The sequence below is a fragment of the Octopus bimaculoides genome, chromosome 15, assembly GCF_046866305.1.
Source record: "Octopus bimaculoides isolate indiv1 chromosome 15, ASM4686630v1, whole genome shotgun sequence".
Lineage (NCBI taxonomy): Eukaryota > Metazoa > Mollusca > Cephalopoda > Octopoda > Octopodidae > Octopus > Octopus bimaculoides.
Window position 1 is genome coordinate 23,893,405 of NC_142942.1, and position 25,448 is coordinate 23,918,852.

The 25,448-nt window shown below is 39.3% G+C and overlaps 3 protein-coding genes across 4 annotated transcripts in view; 2 read left to right on the top strand and 1 right to left on the bottom strand.

Moving 5' to 3' along the window:
* Positions 1–1,049, top strand: part of LOC106874100 (ubiquitin-conjugating enzyme E2 R2) — a 57,090-nt gene extending 56,041 nt beyond the window's left edge. The window contains exon 5 of the mRNA XM_014921704.3: positions 157–1,049. Within this exon, the coding sequence (XP_014777190.2) occupies positions 157–370 (214 nt within the window). The 3' untranslated portion in view covers positions 371–1,049. The remainder of the gene's footprint in view (positions 1–156) is intronic.
* A 4,267-nt stretch (positions 1,050–5,316) lies between these two features.
* Positions 5,317–9,562, top strand: LOC106874117 (ciliary microtubule associated protein 1A). Of its 2 annotated transcripts, none has more exons than XM_014921724.3 (2): positions 5,317–5,509; positions 8,393–9,562. In XM_014921724.3, the coding sequence occupies exon 2, from the start codon at positions 8,507–8,509 to the stop codon at positions 9,284–9,286; it is 780 nt and encodes a 259-aa protein (XP_014777210.1). In that variant the 5' UTR covers positions 5,317–5,509; positions 8,393–8,506; the 3' UTR covers positions 9,287–9,562. The 2 variants fall into 2 exon arrangements, with proteins under 2 accessions (XP_014777210.1, XP_089219719.1); XM_089363593.1 differs by lacking the exon at positions 5,317–5,509 and adding an exon at positions 6,252–6,390.
* Positions 9,563–9,899: 337 nt separating this feature from the next.
* On the bottom strand, positions 9,900–19,282 carry LOC106874104 (protein canopy homolog 2). Its single transcript, XM_014921709.3, has 6 exons — positions 19,071–19,282; positions 17,712–17,829; positions 16,688–16,803; positions 15,764–15,958; positions 14,248–14,347; positions 9,900–13,730 (listed from the first exon to the last, which is right to left on the bottom strand). Exons 2-6 carry the CDS (start codon positions 17,827–17,829, stop codon positions 13,537–13,539), a joined length of 723 nt encoding a protein of 240 aa, XP_014777195.1. The 5' UTR covers positions 19,071–19,282; the 3' UTR covers positions 9,900–13,536.
* Positions 19,283–25,448: the final 6,166 nt, after the last annotated feature.

Sequence of the window (25,448 nt, forward strand, 5' to 3'; positions counted from 1 at the left end):
TTGGTTTTCAAATCTTTTTTTTTTTGTTTGTGACTGATTCTGCAGACTCCTCCATTGTTTCTTGTAATGTTCTATTTAACTGCCGCTCTTGTGGCAAATATAAATTGTTGTTGTTGTTGGGATTCTTATTGAAAGTATCAATTCTTCTGTGCACAGGAAACAAGTTCAAGCAACAATAGCCGATGCGGAGAAGGACGGTGTGACAGTGCCGACCACCCTCCAGGAATACTGCGTAAGCGGCCGTCCCAAACAGACTGAGAGCCACACCGACTTAGACTATTACGACGACGACGTCTTTCTTGACGATGACGATGACGACCATGCTGACGGTGATGATGATGATTGTTGTTCAGGGCAGGAAGACTCTTGATAATGGCCTGAAATGTGATAGATATTACTGAGGTGGGGTAAAGGGGGGTGGGGGGTGGAGGGTGAGGGGTGAGGGAGAGGGTGGTTGTTGATTGGAAGTTGGTGGGGTTAATGAGTGTTAGGGGTGAGTGCAGAGAATGAGAGAGAGAGAGAGAAAGAGCGGGAGAAATATTGTGAATGCATGAGTGTGTGTGTGAGAGAGAGACAGAGAGAGAGAAAGACATATATATATAGAGTGAGACTGATTGCATGGATGGATGGATGGATGGTTGGATGGTTGTATAGGAGAGAGTGAATGGGAGGAATGAGCAGGGGTGAGAAGCAGCAAAATAAGGTGGTGGTGGTGGTGCAGTGAGAATTTTACTCTGAAAGAGTGGTGGGTTCAGGTAAAAAGAAGAGAACAGAGTTTGGGTAGGGAGGGAGGAGGGGGAGAAAAACCAACCCAAACAAAACATATAAAACCAAAAAAAAAAACCAAAACAATACAAAAAACAGCTACAATAACAACAAACACATTTTTTCGTTGATGGGGTGAGTGGGAGGGAGTAAGATGAAGAAAGGAAAAGATGAGTTGGAGAAAGGGAAAAATAGCAAAAATTGGAAAAAAAAATTTTAAAAATACAAAAAAAATACATAAAAGTTAAATTTGGAGGAGAATAAAGACACAAAAAACATTTTAATATTTTCTTTCTTTTTTTTCTGTTGTTTTGTTGTTCCTTCTGTGTGTGTATATATTTACACACACACACATACATAAGCATATATAGACAGATACGTATATGTGTATGTGTGTGTTATAAATATAAATTTTAAATGTTTTTTTTTGTTTTTGTTTTTTGTTATAGCTTAGTTAAAACAGGAAGTGTTTTTGACTCTCAAGCAAGAATCCCAGAACTGATCAATGAAAGGGAAGAAGTTGATCTGTTCAAAGCAGAACTCTCCTCTGAATGCTTGCAGCAGAGGAGACCCCTAAGGACTCCTGTTTAAAGCATGTTGAGGTCAACTTTACTTTACATCTTTCAGGGTTGATAAAAAAAAATTACCAATTCATGGTGGTGAACTGGAGGGATCAAATGCCTTGTGGTATTTGGCCTACCTCTCTGTGTTCTCCAGCTGGCTATACAACACGATCTGTGTCCTTGTATTTTCCAACAAGGGAATCTAGCACCCCCACTCAGCTCAGAACATTATCTGTGTAGCGTGATTTCCAGGTTATTCTGTGCTGATGAAGGGAAATAACCCGGAAATCGCGATAAACAGATATTGTTTTGAGCCAAATGGGGGTGCTAGATTCCCTTGTTTAAAAAAATATAAGGACACAGCTGGAGACGATGTCGCCTGGGGCTAAATTACAGCAACATTCATCCTCCAAACTAGCAAGACCTTCCTCAGTTAACACATTTCAAATTATTTTGAAATGTGTTAACTCAAGAAGGATCTATTTCCTATTACATATTATGCAGATCTGAAACACACATATCAAATGATTTCAAAAATATCACTATTTGATTTGACACACAATCATTACAATTGTGTGTATATGTGTGTGGCCAATGACTACCGCCTGGTTGGCACTCGTGCCAGTGGAACGTTAAGAGCACTATTCGAGTGTGATCGTTGCCAGCATCGCCTTACCAGCACATGTGCCGGTGGCATGTGAAAAACAACATTCGAGCATGGTCGTTGCCAGTGCTGCCGGACTGGCTCCCGTGCAGGTAGTATGTAAAAAACACCTATTGAACGTGGTCGTTGCCAGAACCGCCTGACTGGCCCTTGTGCCAGTGGGATGTAAAAGCACCCACCACACTCTTGGAGTGGTTGGTGTTAGGAAGGGCATCCAGATGTAGAAATTTTGCCAGATTGGAGCCTGGTGCAGCCTTCTGGCTCACCAGTCCTCAGTCAAACCGTCCAACCCATGCCAGTATTGGAAAGCAGACGTTAAACGATGATGATGATGATGATATATATATATATATAGGGAGAGAGAGAGAGAGAGAGAAATACACATGCATACGTACATATATATATATATATATATATGTATGTATGTATATACATATATACATGGAGAAAGAGAGTAATTAGATGCTTCTATCTGCCGGCTTCAGGGAAAGTGAGCTAACAGAGTGCTAAGTTATGTGTGGGATTGGAGAGCAAGGGGTTCTGTTCCAGAAGCACCATCGACACATGGTGGCAAGGTGCACGAAGAAAGAAGAATATGTTTATTCTTGTTCATCTGGTTTGTGTCAAAGAAAAAGAGAGGAACGAAAAGTAGTTTAAGGATTTGCGAAAATATAAAGGAGTCAAAAAAAGAAAAAAAAAATCTATACGTGTTCTCACATACTTCAGACATACTTTTTATGTATGTATGATGTATGCGTATGCACGGAGACTCGAGGTGGTCAGTAACACACGTTTGTTTGTATGTGTGTGAGTGAGTGTGAGTGTGCGCGTGTTTGTGTGTGTTTACAAAGACTGGTGATGACATTTGGCAATTTTCAAAAGATTCTTCCGAGTTGGTAGCAAAGCAGCCAACGAGAGAGCAGAATGTTTCTAATTGAAGCTGAGAGACACACAGATACACTTGCCCTGCATTACTGTGCACCCTACTCGTCTTGATCTACGATGAAAAAAAATCGGTAAATCGTAATAAATTGTGTCAGAATTTCGTGACAAATTAAATAAAAGTAAATGTGACCCTGACCTTTTTTACACTCAAGGGCAGATAACTGGTTCTTATAAAACGATGATCAGTTTCGAAGAATGACCTTGAAATATGAATATGACCTTAGTTATTCTGCTAACTACGAAGCCTCGGCAATCTTCTGCTATAAAATAAGCAACAAAACCCGGAAGTAGACCAAAAAAATAAAAAGGGACGTTGTTTATTATTATTTTGGCAAAATTGATAGAACGCTGGACGAAATGCCAACTTTTTATGTTTTGATTTCAAATCCGACCGAGGTCCACTTCGCTTTTCATCACCAATGGGTTTTTTTTCTTTTCTTTTTACGAATAACTGCGAGATTGATAACGAAACGAAACCATACTTGGGAAATACAAAATTAGACTTGGGTATCCCGATTAAACACAACGAAACGAATAAATATTTAAAAATCAGTTTATTTTTTTTTTAAAGTTATTAAGCTAACAACGAAAAATACAATATCTATCTATCTATCTGCACACAAGTGTGTGTGTGTGTATGTATACATACATTATATATATATATATATATATATATATATATATATATATATATATATTCTTTTACTTGTTTCAGTCATTTGACTGCGGCCATGCTGGAGCACCGCCTTTATCGAACAAATCGACCCCAGGACTTATTCTTTGGAAACCTAGTACTTATTCTATCGGCCTCTATTGACGAATCGCTAAGTTATGGGGACGTAAACGCGCCAGAATCGGTTGTCAAACGATTGTGTGTGTGAGGGGACAAACACAGACACAAATACGTACATACACACATACATATACGACGAGCTTCTTACAGTTTCCGTCTGCCAAATCTACTCACAAGACTTTGGTCGGCCTGAGGTTATAGTACAAGACACTTGCCCAAGGTGCCATGAAGTGGGACTGAACTTGGAACCATGTGGTTGGGAAGCAAGCTTCTTACTGCACAGCCAACCTACTCAAAAGGTCCCTGAATAAGGGTTGTTTTAAAGATGATGAACGGATCTATTTTAAAACGGGGGCCACATTTTTCATTAATGTTTTACGTAGTGTTTTTGGTACCGAAAGACTTTCAAACTTCGTATACTTATCTATTTTGTGTTATAGAACAAAAAAATAATTTTGTATTCGAATTTATTTCATGTAAAAAATTGTCTTATTTCGATAATTTCAACCAATCACTGACAAGTATTCAGTTGTTTATATTTACTCCTTTGGCTGATTAAGCGATGTAAAGCGTATTTAATCTCCATACCTTCGTTTTATTTGCTTTAACCCTAACGTTAGGGTTAGGGTTAATTGTTTCAGAATCGTTTGTTTATGTAGTCGGCACTTAATGTATATCGGCTGAATGGACGTCAGTGATTGGTTGAAATTACAGAAATACGACAACTTTAACATGGAAAAACTTATGGATTTCTTTATTTTTTAAGAAGACAAAGAGAAAAAGATGTTTTATATGACACATTAAAATTTTTTGTTCATTTACACTCCAAAACTGAGCTTAACAATGATAAATTATTTTAGTATCTTCTTACTATTTTTGAGACCAACTGAAATAAAGGGGCACCTTTTCAAATTCCACCTGTCTAACACACATGGATATGTTTACAAAGTCAGAAAACAGCACAGTTCCCATGACTTTCGGAAACACTTTTTCATGCTAAGAGTTGCTGAAGTATGGAACAATCTGCTGGTATCAGTTGTTAGTTGTCGGAGCACTGCATCCTTCAAAACTTCCATCCTTCCTAAGATTCACCAACACTACACCTCATTTTCTCCCCTCCATACCCATGCAAGCATGTCTCTGACTCAGACACTGTTCACTTTCCAGACATTTGTACATTACTGCATATGCGTTATGCGCACTTTTGACAAGTTGTAGTGCACCTGAGCACTGTATACAATAATTTCATTATTATTATTGTTATTATTTCAGCTAAAATATAATAAGAAGAGAATTAATGTCGGGTGTTAAGGCGATCCTTCAAAGGAGTCGGCCGTTAACCGAATTCATGTGACAATAGCTGTTCGCCTCATAACTCTACAAGTCAGTAAGAATTCGATTAAGAGACCGAGCATACCGTTGACATTTGTAACCTTAATGCAGAATTTCTAGAGCTTCCCACATTATGTAACACTAGACACATACACACACATACGCGCGCGCACGCACATTCACACGCGCGCATGAACTCACACCAACAAACAAAGCTATAAAGGAACAAAAAAAAAAAGCCACGAGTAGTCTCCCTTGTTTGTACGTCAGATGTCACGAATCGATTATGACATATTTATGAGATCAACAGATTTGGTAGTTCTAGAATCTATATTGTTTGTTACAGAGTGAAAAATCTATTTTCTTATAATTTGTTGAGATACATTTTCATAACTCTGCCTTTATATTTCTGTTTTCGAGAAACCCAAACATAAATCTAGATTGCAAGTAAGTGTACGTTATTATATGTGTGTGTGTGCGTGCGTGCATGTGTGTGTGTGTACCTGTGCGCGCGTGTGTGCATGTGTATTTATCTTCCTATATACTTAGCTCTCATACATACACATGTGTGTGTCGATAGGGCATATAATTACTTCTTTTTAGCTTTTTAGGAAGCTTTTCCACTTGCGAGGAAACTCCGGGAAAATGTCTGAAGGGGTTTCGCTAAAGCTTACTTACATGATTTCAAGAGAATAGCTGGGAAACCGTTGGGCTCAGTTGCTGAGTTTAAGCTCATTCCGTCTCTGACCACTGTGATATCTGCTTCCTAAGTGTTGAGGTCATCAATGGCTCTGAAGACCTGTAAATGTCAAACAACTCAGCTGGCTTATTAAGGGGAAGACACTTTTACATTGTTCACTGAGCACCTCACTTATCCGTTTTTGGGGCCGCAGTCAGTGAACCGTGCCATTGGAACAACGTCCCCATTTTGCACAGATTGCTTTGCAAATATACAGAAAGCTTTAGGGATTGTTTTTATGCTTTTCACAGCTCTTCCCTCCCCAACTCTGCCTGTCTGTCTCTGTCGCTTTTCCTCTTTTCTTTTCATGAGAGAGTCCACCAGACTTATCTCTGAAGACTTTATTTTTGGGTGTGCTGGTGTTTTTGTTTTCTGGGACATATTTAACGCGAACAGCTTGCACTGTCGACATAAATTAAGTTTCAACTCTTTGTCTTCCACAGACAGACCGTCGGTCCAGTTTTGTTTGTGGATCTCTTTGCGGATTGATTTCCAGTTTGTTTTAAGGAAATTCAAGCTGAATATGGCTGGAGTCCTTATACAATAGATGCCGATAGTTCGACTAGGATCATTCATCGTTAGATCTACAGTACGTCACTTTGACATTATGGATAAATCGATATTATTTGTGAAGGAGAGATACAGAATTTTGTTGCCCCTGGCTGGTTGGAGTATCACTTGATCCATGAACAACCCACTAGAAAGTTCGAGTAATGATTCTGCATGCCATTATTCATGCAGCGACATCTCAGGGAGGATGTGGCCCGTAAGGTTATTTGACATTTCGGAGGCTGAAGTCATCTTGAAGAAGTATATTAATGCGGTCGCCCGGGTTTATCAATACCACTTCTGTGCGTCGTCTGAGGCTATCCTTAAATTCACCATTATTTTTCGAAACAGACCAAATTTGAATGTGTTAACAGAGTTAATGGTGTGACATCTTAACGGATGCCCATCGCAATTCCAGCTGGACTCCATTCTGTTTGGACCGCATTTCCACATCATTTATGCCTACAAAGTGATGCGTTTCTCTAAGTGCAATGTATATGGTTTGACTGCATGCAGAGACATCGGACGGACGCGTGCGTAGCTGATTTTCGTGGCCATGCTGTAGCACTCAAGCGTAGTTATTAGTTTATGAAAGGCTTTAAGTTTATTGAAGTTACTTCCCTTTAAAGTGAGTTACTCCGCTTGGACTTACATCAGTCTCCATGCTTGCATTCAAATAGGCTTCCAGACAATTTCTGTCTTTTAAATTTCTCTCAGAAGGCATTGTTCGACTCAAAGCCGTGTAGTGGGATTGAACCCACAAAACACGCGTATTCCAATATCGTTATAACCCAGAAAGTCCTCTGCATTGTCCAAGCACCGATACTTCAATACTAGTTTAGTTTTATACAGAAACATAAAGAGAAAGAGAGAGATACAAGGAGTGAGACAGAGAAAGGTAGATAGGGGAGAGAAAGAAGGAGCTAGAGAAAAGAGAGAAAAACAGAGAGAGAGAGAGAGAGAGGCAGAGAAAGAAAAACAGAGATAGATAGAGAGAAGATAGTATGATTGGAAGAGTTGAGCTGTTGGGAGAGACTGGAAGAGCCATGACTCTACTCCCTGGAGCAAAGATGAGAGAGGTATGCAGTGGGGTATATGTATAGAAGATCCTGGAGGGGTTGGCACCAAGCTTTGGTATCAGCCCCACCCCACCCCCAAAGTGAACGTCACTACACTGTTTCAAAGGTTGCAGCTGTTCTATTTAGAGGTGAGGACCATGTACTACAATAGTTCGGTATTCAAGGGCCCACAGCTATTTAACGCCTTGCCAAAACATCTGAGGGACCTTCATGGAGTAGGGGGTAGATGTTTTTAAGAAACAGCTTCACCTCCTGCTATCCAAGGTCGCAGATGACCTTATATCAAGGCAGGAAACTCAAAAGATGGCAGCAGTGTTGAACTCCCTTCTTCACATGATATTGGCCATTGAAAAGGTGATTACACTGGCGGTGCTCCAGCATGACCACAGCCTTGGGGCTGAAACATATGTATAGTTTTATAAAAAAATATAAGTATATCTATATATATAAAACAGAGCTTGAAATTTCATTTCAATATGTGTGTGTGTGTATATATATATATATATATATATATATATATACACACACATACACATACATAAATATATGGAAATGAAACTTGCATCATTCAAATTTGTTTTCTAAATTCAAAATCGCCATCTTGTATCAAATATTTGTTGATAAAGGAGTTAATTGAAATCATTTACTGTCATTCATTATATTTTTAATGAACCTTGATTGTATGTGTTGTTGTTGTTGAACCCTAGGCAAAGCTACTTTAAGTAGGACTATGATCAGAAATAGAGCATTTTAGTTTTGTCAAAGAGTGTCTCTGGAATTACAGTATCATATGTAATGTTTATAAAGACCCTAGGATATGGCTGGAGGGTGGTTTAGCTGTTAGTTCTAGCAAGTTAAAAGACCACGTAGAGGTTCCCTCATTGGTTTGTGTCTGTGTGTGTTGGAGAGAACTTTTATTCATTTATTTACTTCATGTTCTCATAAATTTTCTTCTCTTTGCAGGACCCACTGCTTGTACAACATGCCCCCACGACCCCCCATGCCTCTACAAATTGCTTGAATTGAGGATATCCATTTTTTTCCCCTGACCCAGTATCAAGTGAGTAAAACTTCATCATGACTATGTTTATTCCGACTAAACCGCGGAGACCCGTGTATGCAAGTTACACAAATCCGGGTCCTTATTATAAAATGAACCCTTTGCTGGGGGACAAGGGCCATGACAAAAACAGTCTCTTTCCAAAGAGACCTGCTTATTATATTGGTTTAAGAACACAGCAACGACTGATCACAGATACCCCCGGCCCTTGTTATTTGTTAGACAATCCAAGTGTATACCGTGATGGCCTGAAAAGTACCCCAAAGTACTCAATTAAAAGCCGAAGAGAAGAACACAACGTAGACAAAACTCCAGCACCCGGTGACTACGATGTGATAAAGTGTACACTGTCAGGTGCCGTGTACCCCAGCCAACCAAGGTGCATCTTTGGAAAATCTTCATTTCGACGTGTTCCTGATGATACGCCAGCACCTAACGCATATACCTTACCCCCAGTATTGACGCATACTGTCGACGCCAGCAAAACACAAGCACCAATCTATTCCATGCGAGCTAAGTTTATTTTTGGCCACCCTTATGAAGACTTCTCAGAGACGCCTGGCCCTGCCGCTTACAAAGCAGCCAATCTTGACATCGTCAACAAGAAATCCCCTGGATTCACCATGCGACCATGGACCAATCTTCCCATAGATAACACCAATAAACCAGGACCAGGAGCTCACAGAAATGAAATTGTCTGGGATAGCAGAAAGAAGAAAGCACCTGCTTTCACTTTTGGCATTCATCATTCACAGTATATCACTCCATTTATTGATAACTGTATTGAGTACGAGTGATGATCAGCAAATTTGAATAGTCACCACCACCACCATCATCATCATCATCATCATGTTCATTGTTTTGTCAGAGGACCAGAAAGAATGTTTCTATATTGAATATATATCGATTTATCCCCACTGATTGATATTTCTGTAGTTCTTTGGTCTAACAAAGCCATCAACTGAAATATTTCCCTCTTCCCAACAAAATATTTATTTCTATCCCCCAGCCCCCCACCCAATCAACTGATCTATGAATCAATACATCTCAATAATCAATATAACCAAAACCAATTCTCTTTCCTTTTTTTTTTTCACCTCTCCTTTTGCACTTTCTCCATCAAATTGATACGGAGATGATGATGCTGAGGTGAAGACAACAATAAAGACAAAAATAATGGTGGCACCACACACTTTGACAAATGCAGGATTTGCTCCAAATAAATAAACATCAGTTTTGTTAGGTCAACAACAGCAACAACAACAATGACGACCACAACTTCTGCTTTCATAAACAATGAAGTGGTGGCATTGGGGAAGAGATAGCGATAGCGATAGCATAAGAGACGAAATGTGGGGTTCATGCCTTTGCCGAGGTGGACAATGATCATTGATGATACAAAATGTGAGATTTGTTTTCAAAATGAAGAATTTGTTTTAATTCTGAAGAATTGGTACGAGTTTTTTAAATTCTGGTTCGACAAGAACACTGATTCCCAAACAATCAAGAACAGAACTATGTGGTCCCCTGCTAGAAATAGCAGCTTGTAGTCTTTAAAAAGTTAAAGATGACACATCCTTCACTTTTGAAAGAAGAAACACTGGGATGGTTATGGTTGGAATGCAAATGATCATAGATCTGTTTGATCAGAGATAATCTGGGATTAAACAACGAAGGCCAAGACTAGGAAGGGTGAATAAAGCTGATTATATTGTCCTGCCCCAAAATGCATCATGGACTGTTGGCCTTAATAGGATTAGAACTCAGAATTTAGAAAGGAAAATTACTTTAAAACGATTGCTGTGTCACAGACAATTTAACCATTCAGAAAGCGAAAGACCACCAGTTTCACTTGAACATTTAAGTGATGTCAAAATTCCTGTTGCTTGAAACTGCAACCTCAGACACTGACAAAAAAAAAAAAACTGTGCTGTGTCTAGCAGTGATCAAGTCAGAGTTTGGAGTCAGGATTACAAACAATAAATGTTTCAGTGGAGTTAAAGTAGTCTTTGTGTGTTTCTGAATGGCCAACTCCTGTCTTCTGTGCTGCAATCATTTTAGGGTTTCAATGAGCAAAACACTTGCCACACAACCACATCTCTACAATGTGGTTTTGTACCTGCATTTTGTCTGATAGAAATATTGGTAATAATAATAATGATATTTTAAAAGGATCAATGTAACTCCTCACAAAGGTAAATAGACAATAGGGGGGGGGGCAGTCGATAACAACAACCTCAGTACTCAACTGGTGCTGTATTTTATTAATCCCCAAAAGATGAAAGGCAAAGTTAATCTTGGTGGGATTTTGAATTCAGAATGTAAATAGCTGGATCAATTACCACAAGGCACTTTGTCTAATGCTCCAATGATTCTGCTATTTCAATATACTTATTGTCTTACTAATTTTTTTACAGGGGCACAAAGCCTCAAATTTTTAGGAGAAGAGAGCAGTTGATTATATCGACCCTAGTATGTGACTGGTACTCTATTATATTGACCCCCGGAAGGATGAAAAGTAAAGTAATCCTGGATGTGCATGGCAGGATTTGAACTCAGATCATAATGGATCGTAAATTAAATAGTGAAAGTCCTTTTGGTTGACATTTTAACGATTCCACATCATGGAAGACAATGCAACAACAACACAAAACACTCATTTCTTTTTTAAACTTCTTTTTCATGAGAAATCCTTATTATTGTTTTTTCTTTACATTACTAATTATGTAATTAGTATATCAACATGAAGAAAAAAAAACAAATAAAAAACCCCAAACGGAAAAATAAACAACAAACTCACTTCCTCCTCCACTGAGGGAGCTTGTATTTGCAAGAAATAGCAGTCAAATCTCTCTCATATATCACACCCTACCACATTAAAAATGGAAGAACACATTGGATAGTGATGTAGTGTTTGATCCCTAAACTATCTCTTAACAGGAGATAATCATGGTTGGAACCCCTTTGGTCAGGAAATACAAAACTAAAACAACCTGCAGCAGCAACAACAGCAGCACAGAGAAAGTGTTTTGAGAGTTTGTGATGTTCATGCATTTCCCTAGGGTTCTTTTAACATTAAAATATATATTTTTTTGGTGGGGCATAAAACCAGAACATTTATAGGAGGGAAGGGAGGGATGTGAAGTCGATGAGAATGTTTCCCCTCCCCAGTATAATTACTGGTATCTTTATATCAACTGCAGACAGATAAAACACTGCAACTGACCAAGGAAGGACCGAATGCAGAAATCTGTAAGACATCTAGTTGGGTGCTTTACAGTAGCATCTGTAAAGCAGGTGGAAGGCTTGAAAAGGATTACAGATGGGAGCTGGGTGGTGGGGTAGGGTAAGAGACTTTCCCCACAAGCCACGTGTATTTCTTTTGTTCTTTATTTCACTGGCTCCAGAAGAATGAAAGGCAAAGCTGACCTCGGTGGAATTTGAACTCAGAATGTAGCGGCAGACAAAATACTAATGATTCTGCCAGCTCAACGCCTTATGGCTAAGAATTAAAAAAAATAATAATTTATTATTACTATTATTCTTTCTTCTATATTGATCTCAGTGCTTAGTTGATTTGAAAAGGTAAAATTGACCTTGGCAGGATTTGAACTCAAAGACAGAGAAGAAATGCTGTGAAGCATTTTATCTGGTGCAGTAACGATTCTGCAGGTTAAGTCACCTTCTTGATGATAATGATTTTTAAGAAGGACACACCAACCACATGGTTCCGGGCTCATTCCCACTGAGTGGTACCTTGGGCAAGTGTCTTCTACTGTAGCCTCAGGCCGACCAAAGCCTTGTGAGTGGATTTGTTAGACGGAAACTGGAAGAAGCCCGTTGTATATATGTATGTGTTTGTGTGTCTGAGTTTGTCCCCTCAACATCGCTTGAGAACCAATGCTGGTGTGTTTATGTCCCCGTAACTTATCAGTTCGGCAAAAGAGACCGATAGAATAAGTACTAGGCATCCAAAGAATAAGTCCTGGGGTTGATTTGCTTGACTAAAGGCGGTGCTCCAGCATGGCCGCAGTCAAATGAATGAAACGAGTAAAAGAGTAATTGTATCAGTTCAAGTTTGTTAATCCTGGAATAGGATTTGAACAGAGAACATAAAAAGGGATATGAATTGAAATACTACAAGGTATTGTACATACTGCTGGGCCCAACATTGTCAATTAAAAAATGGCAACAACAACAACAACAGTAATAATGATGATTACTATGATGATGATGATGATGATGTTGTGTAATTTAAAAAGCAGACTAATGAGGTGTGTGTATGCATGTATGTATGGATGTCTGTACACAACACATTTCTGCCTGTAAAGCTAGTCATTGAAAGGCCAAAAGTTTCAAGCAATGCATGTAATATAAACATACATACATAGATATATCAGTCTCCATGGATGGAGGTAGCTTGACCATAACCTTGTAAACGAACTTGGGCAGGCGGAAACTGTGTGGCAGCTTACTGGATGGACTGTACATTTGACACACTTGAGAATTATGTTAAGGATATATGTGCCTGGAATACACAGCCAGTTTACATGCAAATTCAATGACCAGAAAGTCCAAATGGTCAATCAAGTGGACACTCATATGTTGAGAGAGACAGGAGGGCCTATTTTATATATATACACACACATGCATGTATGCATATACACATTTATGTATGTATGTATGTATATATATATATATATATATATATATATATATATATATAGAGAGAGAGAGAGAGAGAGAGAGAGAGAGAGAATGATACATATATGTGTGTGTGTGTGTGTGTGTGAGTAAAAATTTCTATGCTTTTTTTTTCCGTTGGAGCTAATTAATGTCAGCAGTAAATAAAAGATTATTAAGAGGTAGGGAGGAGGAGGAGGAGGATGAGAGGGTAGTGAGAGAGTTAATTACAATAATAACAAGAAACAGTAATGATAATGAGACTTGTTGGTGATGATGGAGGAGGTGGGAGAGGAGTGAGTGTTACAGTGAAAACAAAACCCAAATAAAAATAATCTAACCCCCTCCCCTCCGTTCCCCTTTTTTATAATTCTTCATTTTTCTTCTTGTCTTTGTCATCATCATCGTCATCGTCGTCGTCAGTTTCCTCATCACTTTTATCATCTTCATCCGATTCCTCACTGCTGGCTTTTCTCTTGGCTTCTGCCGCCTCTACCACATCTTTCTTGAGCGGGGCTTTTGGCATTTCAACCTCCATGTCATCAGATGTGCACACACCTGTAGTGAGGAAGAAGAAAGTATGAGATGCAAAGAACAAACAGATACATAGAGAGAGAGAGAGAGAGAGGGAGAGATGATATAGAAATATATAGAGACAGAGTAGGAGGTTGATAGGCTTAATTTATCCAACGTTGATTGCTTCCGTTTTGGCCTGCATATTGTAATGGACTACATCTACCAATATTATGATGGATCTGAGCCCCCAGAAACAGCTGTTGGACTCAAAACACTTTACTTCCTCCCTTTTCATTTTCTCTATCATTTGTACTTTGTGTAAGTTGGACCTGTTAATATAAATGTCTATGTTTAGAATGAAATATTCATCGTCTGAAGGTCTCCACTCTTTGCTTTCTCTCGTTTTGCATCTATCCATATAAACATACAGCAGTGAAAGGGGTCACATTTAAAGACACTGGGTTTTGGTTTAGTTTGAGCTAAGTAAAGGGAAGAGGAAGGGGAGGGGACTGGAAGAGGAGGAGGAGGAGGCTGAGTTGAAGAAGGATGTTGTACTTACGCATCACATCCCGACACAACCTGGTGCCATGGTCTTTGATGTCAAGTCTTCGGAATAATTCAATCATTTTCTCTTCATATTCCTCCAGGATGTTGTCACACTGGAAAAAAAAAAGAAAAGGTCAGGTTAACAGGGGTGTTGTGGTGTGGAACGGTATTGTATTAAGATGACCACTGGTACAATGGTAGGGGACAACTGGTATGGTGCCATTGTGTTAATTTGGTGAGGAGTCAGATCCTCAATTAGTTTTGGTAATGACTATATAGTTGTTTAATTAAGTGAATGTGCAATTAATTAAATTACGTGGTTTGGAGATGAGATTGTGGCTGAGTATTCCATGCACTCAAGTATACTTTAATATAACTTTTAAGCTGAATCAGCAAGATACAATCTGCGACAAAACTAGTCCGTTGAAAGGGCTTCACACAGTTTTCTTCATTAGATATGCAATGGCCTGATTGGATTGTTCTCTGCTAATATAACAAATGGTTGAATGGCAAAATGACAGAACCTGAGTGTGAATGGTACAATGTGACATCGGAGCTAATTTGTATCAGCAAAAAGAAAGAAAAAAAGATTTACAGAAAGAGCAGCAGCAAGAACAACAACAACTGGTCTTCCATACAAACTTGCCCTTGCCTCTACACTGCAGATGACACACTCTAGGGTAGCCTTATCCACACTCAACCATCACAGAACTAAAGGGTTCAGGTAAGGATCCGTCATTTTATGAGATGCCAAAGGTGATTTAAACGAGATTAGAACATAAAACATAAAGGAACATAGCTCTTTACTACAGAACATAATCAGAGAAGAGGAAAGAAAAGATATAAGGGAGATAACTTTGCTCTATCTGGCACACGTGCTGGCAGAATCGTGAGCACGACAGGTGGAATAGTTAACGCTTTTTTTGTCCGTCTATACGTTTTGAGTTCAATTCCACCGAGGCCGACTTAACTTTTCATCATTTAAGGGGCGATAAAAAAAGTACCAGTTATGCACTGAGGTCGATGTAATTGACTTAATTACTGCTGGGTAAGCGTTTAAAAAACTGTACCCTTCTGCTAAGCCAGTATAGCAGGGTGGGCTGATCAAAGTAGTATGATCTCAAGTCCACTCACGACCTCCACATCAGACTGTGGCTGGGTGGAGAGAATATGAGGAGGCCTTCGTCCTGCAGAGTGGACTGAACTCAGGCAATTCAATCCAACATATGTAAAACATGCTTCTTCAGTTTCTGCTTGGGGGCTGAAATAGAAGACCCTGGCCCAACAAGCCACGCAATGGGATTGAACTTGAAACAACATGGTTGAGAAGCGAACTTCTTAATCATATAGCCATAGCCCTGGCTTACAGTCAAAAACACTCAACAGGGTGCCACATAGTGGGACCGGGTCCCAAACCATTTGGTTTGCAAAACCCTTGTATAAGAAACTCAGATCCATGGCACTGCAAACCAAACAACCAAAGCAATAATAGGTTTTGGTAAAATCAAGACAATGATGGCATCTCTTACCATATATTTTAGTTTCTCTGAGAGTTCAGAATTTACTTTGAAGTCATCGAGTGACACAGCTTCACCAGTGTATGTCATCGTCCGAATTAAGGTCTTCTTCCCCAGTTTGTTTGTAGTCTCAGCATAATGTTTCGTAGACTCACACAAATTTTCCATAATCTCTACTAAATGAAGCTCGGATCTTCCATATGGAACCTGGAAAATATAATAAAAAAAGCCAGTGAAATTAGAATATTGCATGGTACCATTGTTTATTAAACAAACAAATTAAATGAAGAGTTAACTCCTGACCGTGTACTCCTGATCATCAATATCTAGTAGACCTTCTCTAAATAACTCCATCCACAGCACTCCCTGTCTGACAAAAGTTTATACTCTGTACTCCTTCCCCACACGCTTCTTTCTGACCAGTCAAGCATCTTTATAGATAGATGTCTGTCTGTTTGTCCTCTTTGTTTTATATTTGTAAGCTGGCAGAATCGTTAGCACACTGGAGAAAATGGTTAGTGACATTTTTTCAGCTTTAAGTTCTGAGTTCAAATCCCAACGAGACTGACTTTGCCTTTGATCCCTTTTGGAGTCACTAAGCACCAGACAAGCCTCGTGCCCAGAGTAGAAAGGATCATTATTGAATATTATTTTATGTGCTTGGCGAGGAGAGGGAGAGCAGCAGGCATGACCCTTTTCAGGGTCTTTGAAACCACTGTAAGGAAGGGAGGAAGTTACTCACAGATTGGAGACCCGATCCAAATGCTTGCAACAGGAATGACCAAAGGTCAAGGAGGTCGTACAATTACTAGAATAGATCTAATCCTACGTCAGAAAACAATTCACAACAACAACAACAAGAGTAGCAACACATTCTCTATTCCCTGATCTTTCTGCCCCATCAACTGACCCCTGATTCCCAGCAGGTGTCCTTACCTCATGTGTATTTTGATTACCGTCTGGGTCGACACGAAAACTTCCAACTTGAACTTTTTTCTTTGGGTCTACAAGATTTATTCTATAATTTGTTTCTCCTACAAGAACTCGGCAAACTGGAACGAAAGAAGGGAAAAGAACAAGAATAATAAAGACGGAAATCAATCGAGCAAATCTGATGACACTAAATATCATGTCTGCTCTGTACAGACATACGTATGAAGTTACTTTATACTAGAAGTGGCTGTGTGGTAAGTAGCTTGCTTACCAGCCACATAGTTCTGGGTTCAGTCCCACTGCGTGGCACCTTGGGCAAGTGTCTTCTACTATTGCCTCGGACCGAGGATTTGGTAGATGGAAACTGAAAGAAGCCTGTTGTATATATGTATTGTGTATATATGTTTGTGTGTCTTTGTTTGTCCCCCAACATTGCTCAACAAAGAAGCTGGTGTGTTTATGTCCCCGTAACTTAGCTGTTTGGCAAAAGAGACCAATAGAATAAGTACTAGGCTTACAAAGAATAAGTCCTGGGGTTGATTTGCTTGACTAAAGGTGGTGCTCCAGCATGGCTGCAGTCAAATGACTGAAACAAGTAAAAGAAAAGAATAGAAAAAGAAGAGGGAAAGAAAAGGGGGGGAGGAGGAAATGAAGCAGAAAAAAGCCATTGCTGAGATCTTATCTCATAATATTTTTTACTTGTTCCAGTGTACTGAGGCCATGCTGGAGCACAAACATGAAGGGTTTTAATGGATCAACACCAATACTCATTGATTGGTTCTTTTATTAAACTGCTGAGTGTTGGGGACAAAAACAAACCAATACTAGTTGTTAAGAATTGGTGGTGACACACACACACACACATTCAATAGGGTTCTTTCAGGTTCTGTTTACCAAAGCCATTCACAAGACTTTGGTCAGGTTTGAACCTAAGATCACATGATTGGAAAGCAAACATTTTATGATATTTTCTTAATGAATTAACCTTAACTGGGATTGAAACTGCAATGCATTAAAGTTCTCTTACCTGCACACTTCATTTCTTCAATGTTGGACTTTGCCTCAACCGCTGAGAGAAGTAGAAGTAGTAGCAGAGACAAGAATATGGACACTGGCCACAGCAGCCTTGATGGTGAACACTGCATCTACAATTAAATTAAGATTTTATTACAAGGCATTGGCAGGGTTTGAACCCAGAGAGGAAAGACCTGGAAGAAACAACACTAAGCATTTTGGCCAATGTGCTAATGATTCTGCTAGTTTACCTCTTGGAACTCAATGTAATTCTTGGACACAAATGGTTCCTGTCAAACCATCCAACCCATGCCAGCAAGGAACACGGACGTTAAATGATGTTGAAAACGAGGAACGAGATAGAGAAATGGAGAAACTGTGGAAGAGACATGTGAAAATTATTCCTTTGATAATTGGTGCACTTGGCATAACACCCAAAATGCTGCCTACAAGAACTGAGACTTAGATATTGTCAAACGTTAAAATCAGCATGGAAAAGTGGATTTCAATAATGGTGATGATGACGAAATGAATGACATTGGAATAAAATACAAGACTGACTCTGTCAAGATTCGATCCTTCTAGCCTGTCAGAAAGACAATATCTCCGACTTTGTCACTTGTTTAAACTCAGTCTTTATCTATTAACTCTATAACCAAATGAGACAAGACTATCCTATCTTACTTGCATCTGACCTAATGTATCTTGGACTACATTAATCTGATGCATGCTTCCTTTGTTAAGATGTTAAGGTGAGCTTGCTGGTGTTTGGATCGTCTCTCTCTGCCGAGTTTGACATTCGTCTTTTTTTTTTATCTATCTACCAATCTATCTAATCAAGCCGTGCGTCTCACATCTGTCTGTCTGTCCGCTGATGTATCTGTTTCCTAGTTTAATAAAACGTCTATCTAACTATATCTGCTTCTCAATTAGCCAGCCCGTCCATCTATCTGTCCAGCAACTCACCTATATCTACCTGTCTCATCCATCCAACTGTCGTACATATATTTTTTTCATGAGTCTCACACATACACACATATCTATCTATATATAAGATATTGAAATCTCCTTTTTAACTTGCCTTGTTTTGGGGTTAAACAATTTTAAACACACACATTTATATAGATTTCATTCAGATTGTGAAACTGACAGAGAAGCGACGAAACCCGACACCGAAAAGTGTCAACAGAAATAAATAATTATACATTTAGATTGCAGAGAATGATAAACATGAAATACACACACACACACACACACACACACACACATCTACATATATTTATAAATATTTATATTTATATATATACACATATATAAATATTGAAAGCTGGATGACAACTGTATTAATTTATAAGCGATATTTAATACTTACCTCAAAATAAATAAATAACTTAAGAAGAAAGCCGCTTCTGTATATGTATATCTATATACATATATATTAATTTATATATACATACAACAGTATATATATATATATATCTATCTCTTATATATATATATACAGCAACTGAGCAGTGTGTGTGTGTGTGTTTGGTACGTTAAGCGAAATCCTGTCCTACCTCGGCGTGGCCAAAACTGATTGGATTCAGGGGCAGAGAATTCAACATCTACTTCCGGTTAACGATCAGATTTTTTGTGAACTGTTCATTTATTGTTTATTTATTTGTTCATTGTTTCTCGTACTTGTTTATGTTGACGCTATGTTTATTTTATTCGTCTTTATTTTCAGATTATATATCTTTTACCGTTGTTGTTTGGGTCTTTATCGTTCTTCGCTTCGATCTAAATAGCTTCAAATGATGATAACGGTAACACTGCTGCTGCTGCTGATGGGGGGTCGAGTGTTGGTGATGTTGATGATGATGATGTTGATGATGATGATGTTGATGATGATGATGTTGATGATGATGATGATATTTTTTACTTTTTAAAATTGTCTTTTCTTTGCTGAATCTTGAGGAAGGGGCGGTGCCTTTAACATTTGCAGGTCCCAGTCGTTCGCTCGAAAGTAATGATGTTGATAGCGGTGGTGGTGGTGGTGGTGATGATGATGGTGATGCTGATGGAAGTGACTAAGATGTTCCTTTTAATAACTAATAATTTACCTCTCACACTTCGGTATTTATTAAGAAAAGAGTATTTCAACTTACCTATAAAAGTTCGATTCTCTATTATTAAACCTATTTTTTCTGATCAATATCATCGTCGTCGTCGTCGTCCTTTTCTTAATAAACCTTTTCCTCTATGTCCTCGCAGGACTCCCATGTAGTTTGTAATAAAATACTCAAGTCCAACAGTAATAATATTTCTAGTTTCGTAGGCTCATCTTCTGGCGGAAGTGGTTGATGGTGGGCACCACAAGGCAGTTGCGCAGGGGCCTCATGAGTCTAGCAACCCAGTTCTGATCTATGGATACTGTGGTTTGCTGTCAATAAATAAAAATACTTTAGGACCGAGTTCACTAAGTTGCCTGGTGGACTAAAATGCTGCTGCTAAGGCGGCGCTGGTAGTGGCGTGCCAGGCTGTTACTTGTTAGGAGACAGAAACCCGAATGTGTTGAGCGGAAATCTGAAATTTTGACTTCGTATTTTAATTCAGTTTCTTTCTTTCTTTCTTTCTTTCTTTCTTTGCGATGCTCCTCTACCCTTATTTTGAGGGGGCGAAATGTTTTGCCTTTGTATAAACCAACCACAGCTGCATGGAGAACCACGATATTGAGTCCTAGCCCGACTGCGCAGTAGAACTCCGGAGCGTGGGGGGGGGGGTAATAGAGTTAAGGCTATTAATCTATTAAGCTCATTAACAATCTATTAAGTAATAACTACCCCAAAAGCATACTCTCCACGCCAATTATGAAGAAAAGAGAGGATGAAACCGATAAACTGTCCACTGTCTACCCTATGTGAAAGGCCTCTCCGAAAAGATACAAAAGATATGCGGCCCATATGACATCAGGACAGTATTCAAGGGTAATACAACACTTCGCAAATATCTCCTTCGAGTAAAACCACCAATAGAAGAGAATATGACTAAGAACTGTGTGTACTCCATCCCATGTAGCTGTGGTAGGTTATACAAAGGCGAAACATGTCGCCCCCTCAAAATAAGGGTAGAGGAACATCGCAAAGCTATGACACGGGGAGATATTGATAAATCGGGTATAGTTGATCATGCATGGAAAAATGGAGACCACCTCCCCCTGTGGGATGAATTTAAAATAATAGACAGAGAACACCACTGGAAAATACGAAAACTAAAAGAAGTAGCACATATGCTAGGACACATCAAACTGCCTTTCATCCTTTCGGGGTTGATAAATTAAGTACCAGTTGCATACTGGAGTCAATCTAATCGACTGACCACTTCTCCTAAAATTTTGGGCCTTGTGCCTAGATTAGAAAAGAATTTTCAGGCAGGATTAAATGACACTATTTTTCAGACAAGGTTCTAGCAATAGAGTACAAATAAACCCCATCCGACAGGATTCCGCACAGTTTCTATTTACCCAATTTTGTTGTAAAAAGCTTATGTCGGCATGAAATAATGATTAGTAAGATTTGCTCAAGATGCCACATGATGAAATCGAACTCGGGTCCTTGTAATTGCGAAACGGAAGTTTAAACTATTCACCTAGGTGGGTTTGTTTTCAGGGTAGAAAACTTTAGCTATAAAACTTAGGTAGATGGAAAGAGTTACTTCCCTTGAAAATCAATTTGTTCGTTAATTTAAGTTTTCTTCGTTTGTTTCTTTCTTTCTTCGTTGTACTTGTTTCAGTCAATGGAATGCGGCCATGCTGGGGCACTGACTTGAAGGGTTTTAGTCGAACAAATCGACCCCAGTATTTGATCTTGGATCTAGGTTAGAAACCGGCTCTTTCTCTACGCTTTCTACTGTCTCAGTTACGTTTTTATGCCACCCCGCCCCTTTACTTTGTTTTTGTTGTCGGAGAATCCATTCTCCCTTCAACTCCTATTTTTACCTGGATTTCATCAGCAAAGACGTCTGGTATCTATCTTTGGCTCAAAACACTCTCTTCCTCATTCATCTGGAATTATCTGCTGTCTCTACAACTTCCTAATCTCTCCTAATCTCCATAATCTCTTTGAATTCCTTATTTCCTGCCTTGAAGAAATTTAAAATTCCTTAATTCGGCAGATCTTCTGTAACTTAAGTTTCAGCAGCTGTACTTACCTGTGGCATTTATTTACACCTCGACCTGAGTAGTCGCTCGACATGCTTGAGATAACAGTCAAATGTCCCTTAAATTTCGCCCATCTCCACTTTCTTAGAAAGGCCTGAATTTATTCACAGCTTAACAAATTTGAGTTAAAAAGTCTTTCGCGCTGTTTTGGTCACACAAATCACATCGTAACTAATGACCCGGCATTTTGGTATTACGGGTCGATGCATTTCGTTTCATAGACATGGATAGCAGAAACTTAGCACGACTTGTGTTGCCCTCGATCCATTGTGACCCCTGCTCTATGTTAGTCCATAATACATGCGAAATCACGATTTATGTACCCTCGGTACCTTCGACAAGTTTCTTCCATCGTATACTCATTTCGATTAAAGTCTTGTGAGGGAAGTTTGGTAGACGGGATCTTCGCAGAATCCCATTGAAGGGATCTTTCCTTTGAAACGCATCGTAAGTCAAGCATTGCCATCTGATTCCTTTCGGGTCATTTAAGAAAACCCTTTATTGCAAACGTTAGGTCCAGGGCTCTGGCTTGGGGATTTCTTCTTCTCTATTTCCCTCTATACACACAAGCCCGGAAAAGAGTCGCGGATGCAGTCGACCGGCTACCAAGAGGATTCTGCTATAAACTGCATTGTTATTGCGACGTTGTTGTCGGGGTGGTGGTGTTGTGAATGAAGTGTTCTGAAGGAATATTACCGAACCAAGAGAATACAGGGAAAAGAAGAATTCAAGGCGAAAGCACAGATTAGCTAAGTGCTCTGCGAAATTCTGGAGGAGCTGCGCTTTTGAGGTGCCGCGCGTTTGCCCTAAATTCTTCTTGTTCCTGTATTATAATTAGCAGCATCTTCATTAAATGATGCTAATAATGTATTAGTTCGGTCAGTTTTCATTCAGAACAATGTTATCAAGCTTAATTAAATGCATAAACCATTACCGCTGATTTTAAAGTACAATAAATGACTTTTAGAACAGAATTGACAGATTCCTTTAAACCTGTTTTGATTGGGTCAAATGTCAAGCATGGCGCCTACAATCTTCTGTATCCGAGTAAATTCTGTCACAAATGGCCTTTGTTGGTTAGTTCGCTGGGATGAACAACTTCATTAGGATGTTAATGCCTTTAACTGTCCTTATATTTACGATCCTATTCCAGTATCCACCGCTCTAGATTGGGGACACAACCACTTTTAAATTTCTTAAAGGCTGGTAATTCTGATTAGAGATTGCACTCGTTCATGATTGGTTGATTAATTGACAAGTCATTGCTCACTTGTTTATTTGGTAGCCTGATGAGTTGGGAGTCACGTAACGTATTACACGATCTAATCCATTGTATTATGCTTACGTCACAATAAAGACACCCAACGAAGCAGTTATAGCAATTGTACCAGGTGACTCATTCGCCTGTTCTCTTACGCACGCACACACACATGTATACATATCAATGTATCACTCTATGAGAAGACTATCGAATACGCGAACTTCGGACCGTGAGTGCGGTACCCTAATCACTAGAACCCCGCGCCTTCGCACACACGCGCGCGCACACGACCTGTTCCAGTGGCCTCTTAATCTGGACCAACTAAAATAGACAACTATATTTTTACTACGATATTGAGTACAATATTGCCCTCCCCATCTCGCTCTCTCCTTCTCTCTCGGGAGAGACTTAAAGAGAGAGAGAGAGAGAGAGAGAGATCGTTTACAACATTGTTAGTTTTGATTTTGAAATTAACGTTAAATTAGGTTAATCGTCGCCATCTTGTTTGTCGAAACTTATTCAAACTGACAACGACTTCCTTTATAGATGTCATTGTTTCCCTCACTCCAATCTCTCTGTCTCTCTCTCCTTCTCTCTCTGTCTCTCTATGTGACTCCTTCTCTCTTCCACTCACGCATTTCCTCTTTCTTCTCACTCTTTCTCCGTTTCTTTCGCAAGTCTCTCTCTCTCTCTCTCTTTCTGTTCCTTTCTTTTCATAGCAATATCAAAATTCCTCCTCCTCCTCCTCCTCCTCCTCCTCCTCCTCCTCATCATCATCATCATCATCATCATCATCCTAGTCATCGTTGTTGTTGTTCCAGTGATGGGCCTCAATGGGAATTTCAGAGCCAAAAGGTGCAAAAGATTGCTGGTTTTTCTATTTATGTTGATATATATTTATTTTTATATTTTATTTTGAAGGTGGGGAATTGGGAGGGGGAGGGGGTTACTGTTAGTTCTGGGTTATCTCTATGTAATGGAGTGCGTTAACACACACACATTGGTGAGTGTATATATATACATGTATGTATGTACGTATGTATATATATATATATATGTATATGCATACTCGCATACATATATACATACACATATATCTATATGTAAGAGCATATATATGCCCTAGCATGGCCGCAGTCAAATAACTGAAACAAGTAAAAGATAAAAGATATATATATATATATATATATATATATATATATATATATATATATATATATATATATATATATGCACATACATATAAACACACACACTCACGTATAAGTATATATATATTCTTTCTATTTTTGATCCACCAACACTCAAACCAACTGGGGCAACAAGGGAGCCTGGATATAAACACTTGACCGGCTAGAAATAGTAACCAAGTGGCACTCAACTCACGCACTCTACCGGTTCTTTAGGTTCCTTGCGTTTATGGAGTGGTCAGGGCTGGAACGCCTTTGATAATATATATCAGTTGGACAACCAGAACAAGAACAAGAACAACAAGAAGAGCAACTCTGGCAACAACAACAGCAACAAAAAGAAACACTCTTTTTCTCGATCCATCGTTTTCCGCCTCTCTTCCTCGCTTCTCTCCTTCCTATGTCGTTCTCTTCGTAACTTCATTGCTATGTTGTGTGTAATTCAGTCCCAAATCCAACAGATTAACCCGACTCTTACTCCACCCCTTACTCAACGTCTGTATAATCACCAAACTTTACCAATCCTCTCCCCCACCCCGCCCCACGTTGACAAATCTTTCCCTTTCATAACTGTGGAACCCTGGAATTCTTTTTTCCGCCCACACGCTCCCCACCACCTCCGCCGTGTGTCTTCCCCCCCCCCCCGAACCCCGCAAAAATTGGTTTCCAGAAGCTTTAAGCTGAACAACAACAACCACGTCAACCTCACCAGTCAGGGCGAGCGGGGGAGAGGAGGGGAGGACATTGAAATGTTGAGGGATGTCATCCCACAACAACTTGATAACAACAACAACAACAGCAACGGTAGTGATGATGATGATGATGATGGTTTCTTTCAGGTGCCATAGGGGTAGAGATGCGAGAGACATTACAAGGACCGGTTACAATTTGTGCGTGGGTTTACATAAAAGATGGAACGAAAGACAAAAAACAGTGAAATGCGATAAAAGTATGGATAATGCACAACACATGTGGATGTATGAATGATGTAGCTTTCTTGATAAAGGAGATTCTGCAACCTGAACCCATGCAGGAATCCCAAGGAGCCAGATTTACTCTAATCGTCAAAGGAACAAATCCTTGTCCAAATCTACAGAC

Bases quoted from the DNA above. Each gene is read 5' to 3' on its own strand.
- LOC106874117 (XM_014921724.3), top strand. From the start codon at position 8,507: ATGACTATGTTTATTCCGACTAAACCGCGGAGACCCGTGTATGCAAGT.
- LOC106874104 (XM_014921709.3), bottom strand. From the start codon at position 17,829: ATGCAGTGTTCACCATCAAGGCTGCTGTGGCCAGTGTCCATATTCTTG. The intron at 15,959-16,687 runs GTAAGGACACCT...TATATTTTCCAG, and splicing joins GTAATCAAAATACACATGAG to GTTCCATATGGAAGATCCGA. The intron at 13,731-14,247 runs GTAAGTACAACA...TCCTCACTACAG, and splicing joins GTTGTGTCGGGATGTGATGC to GTGTGTGCACATCTGATGAC.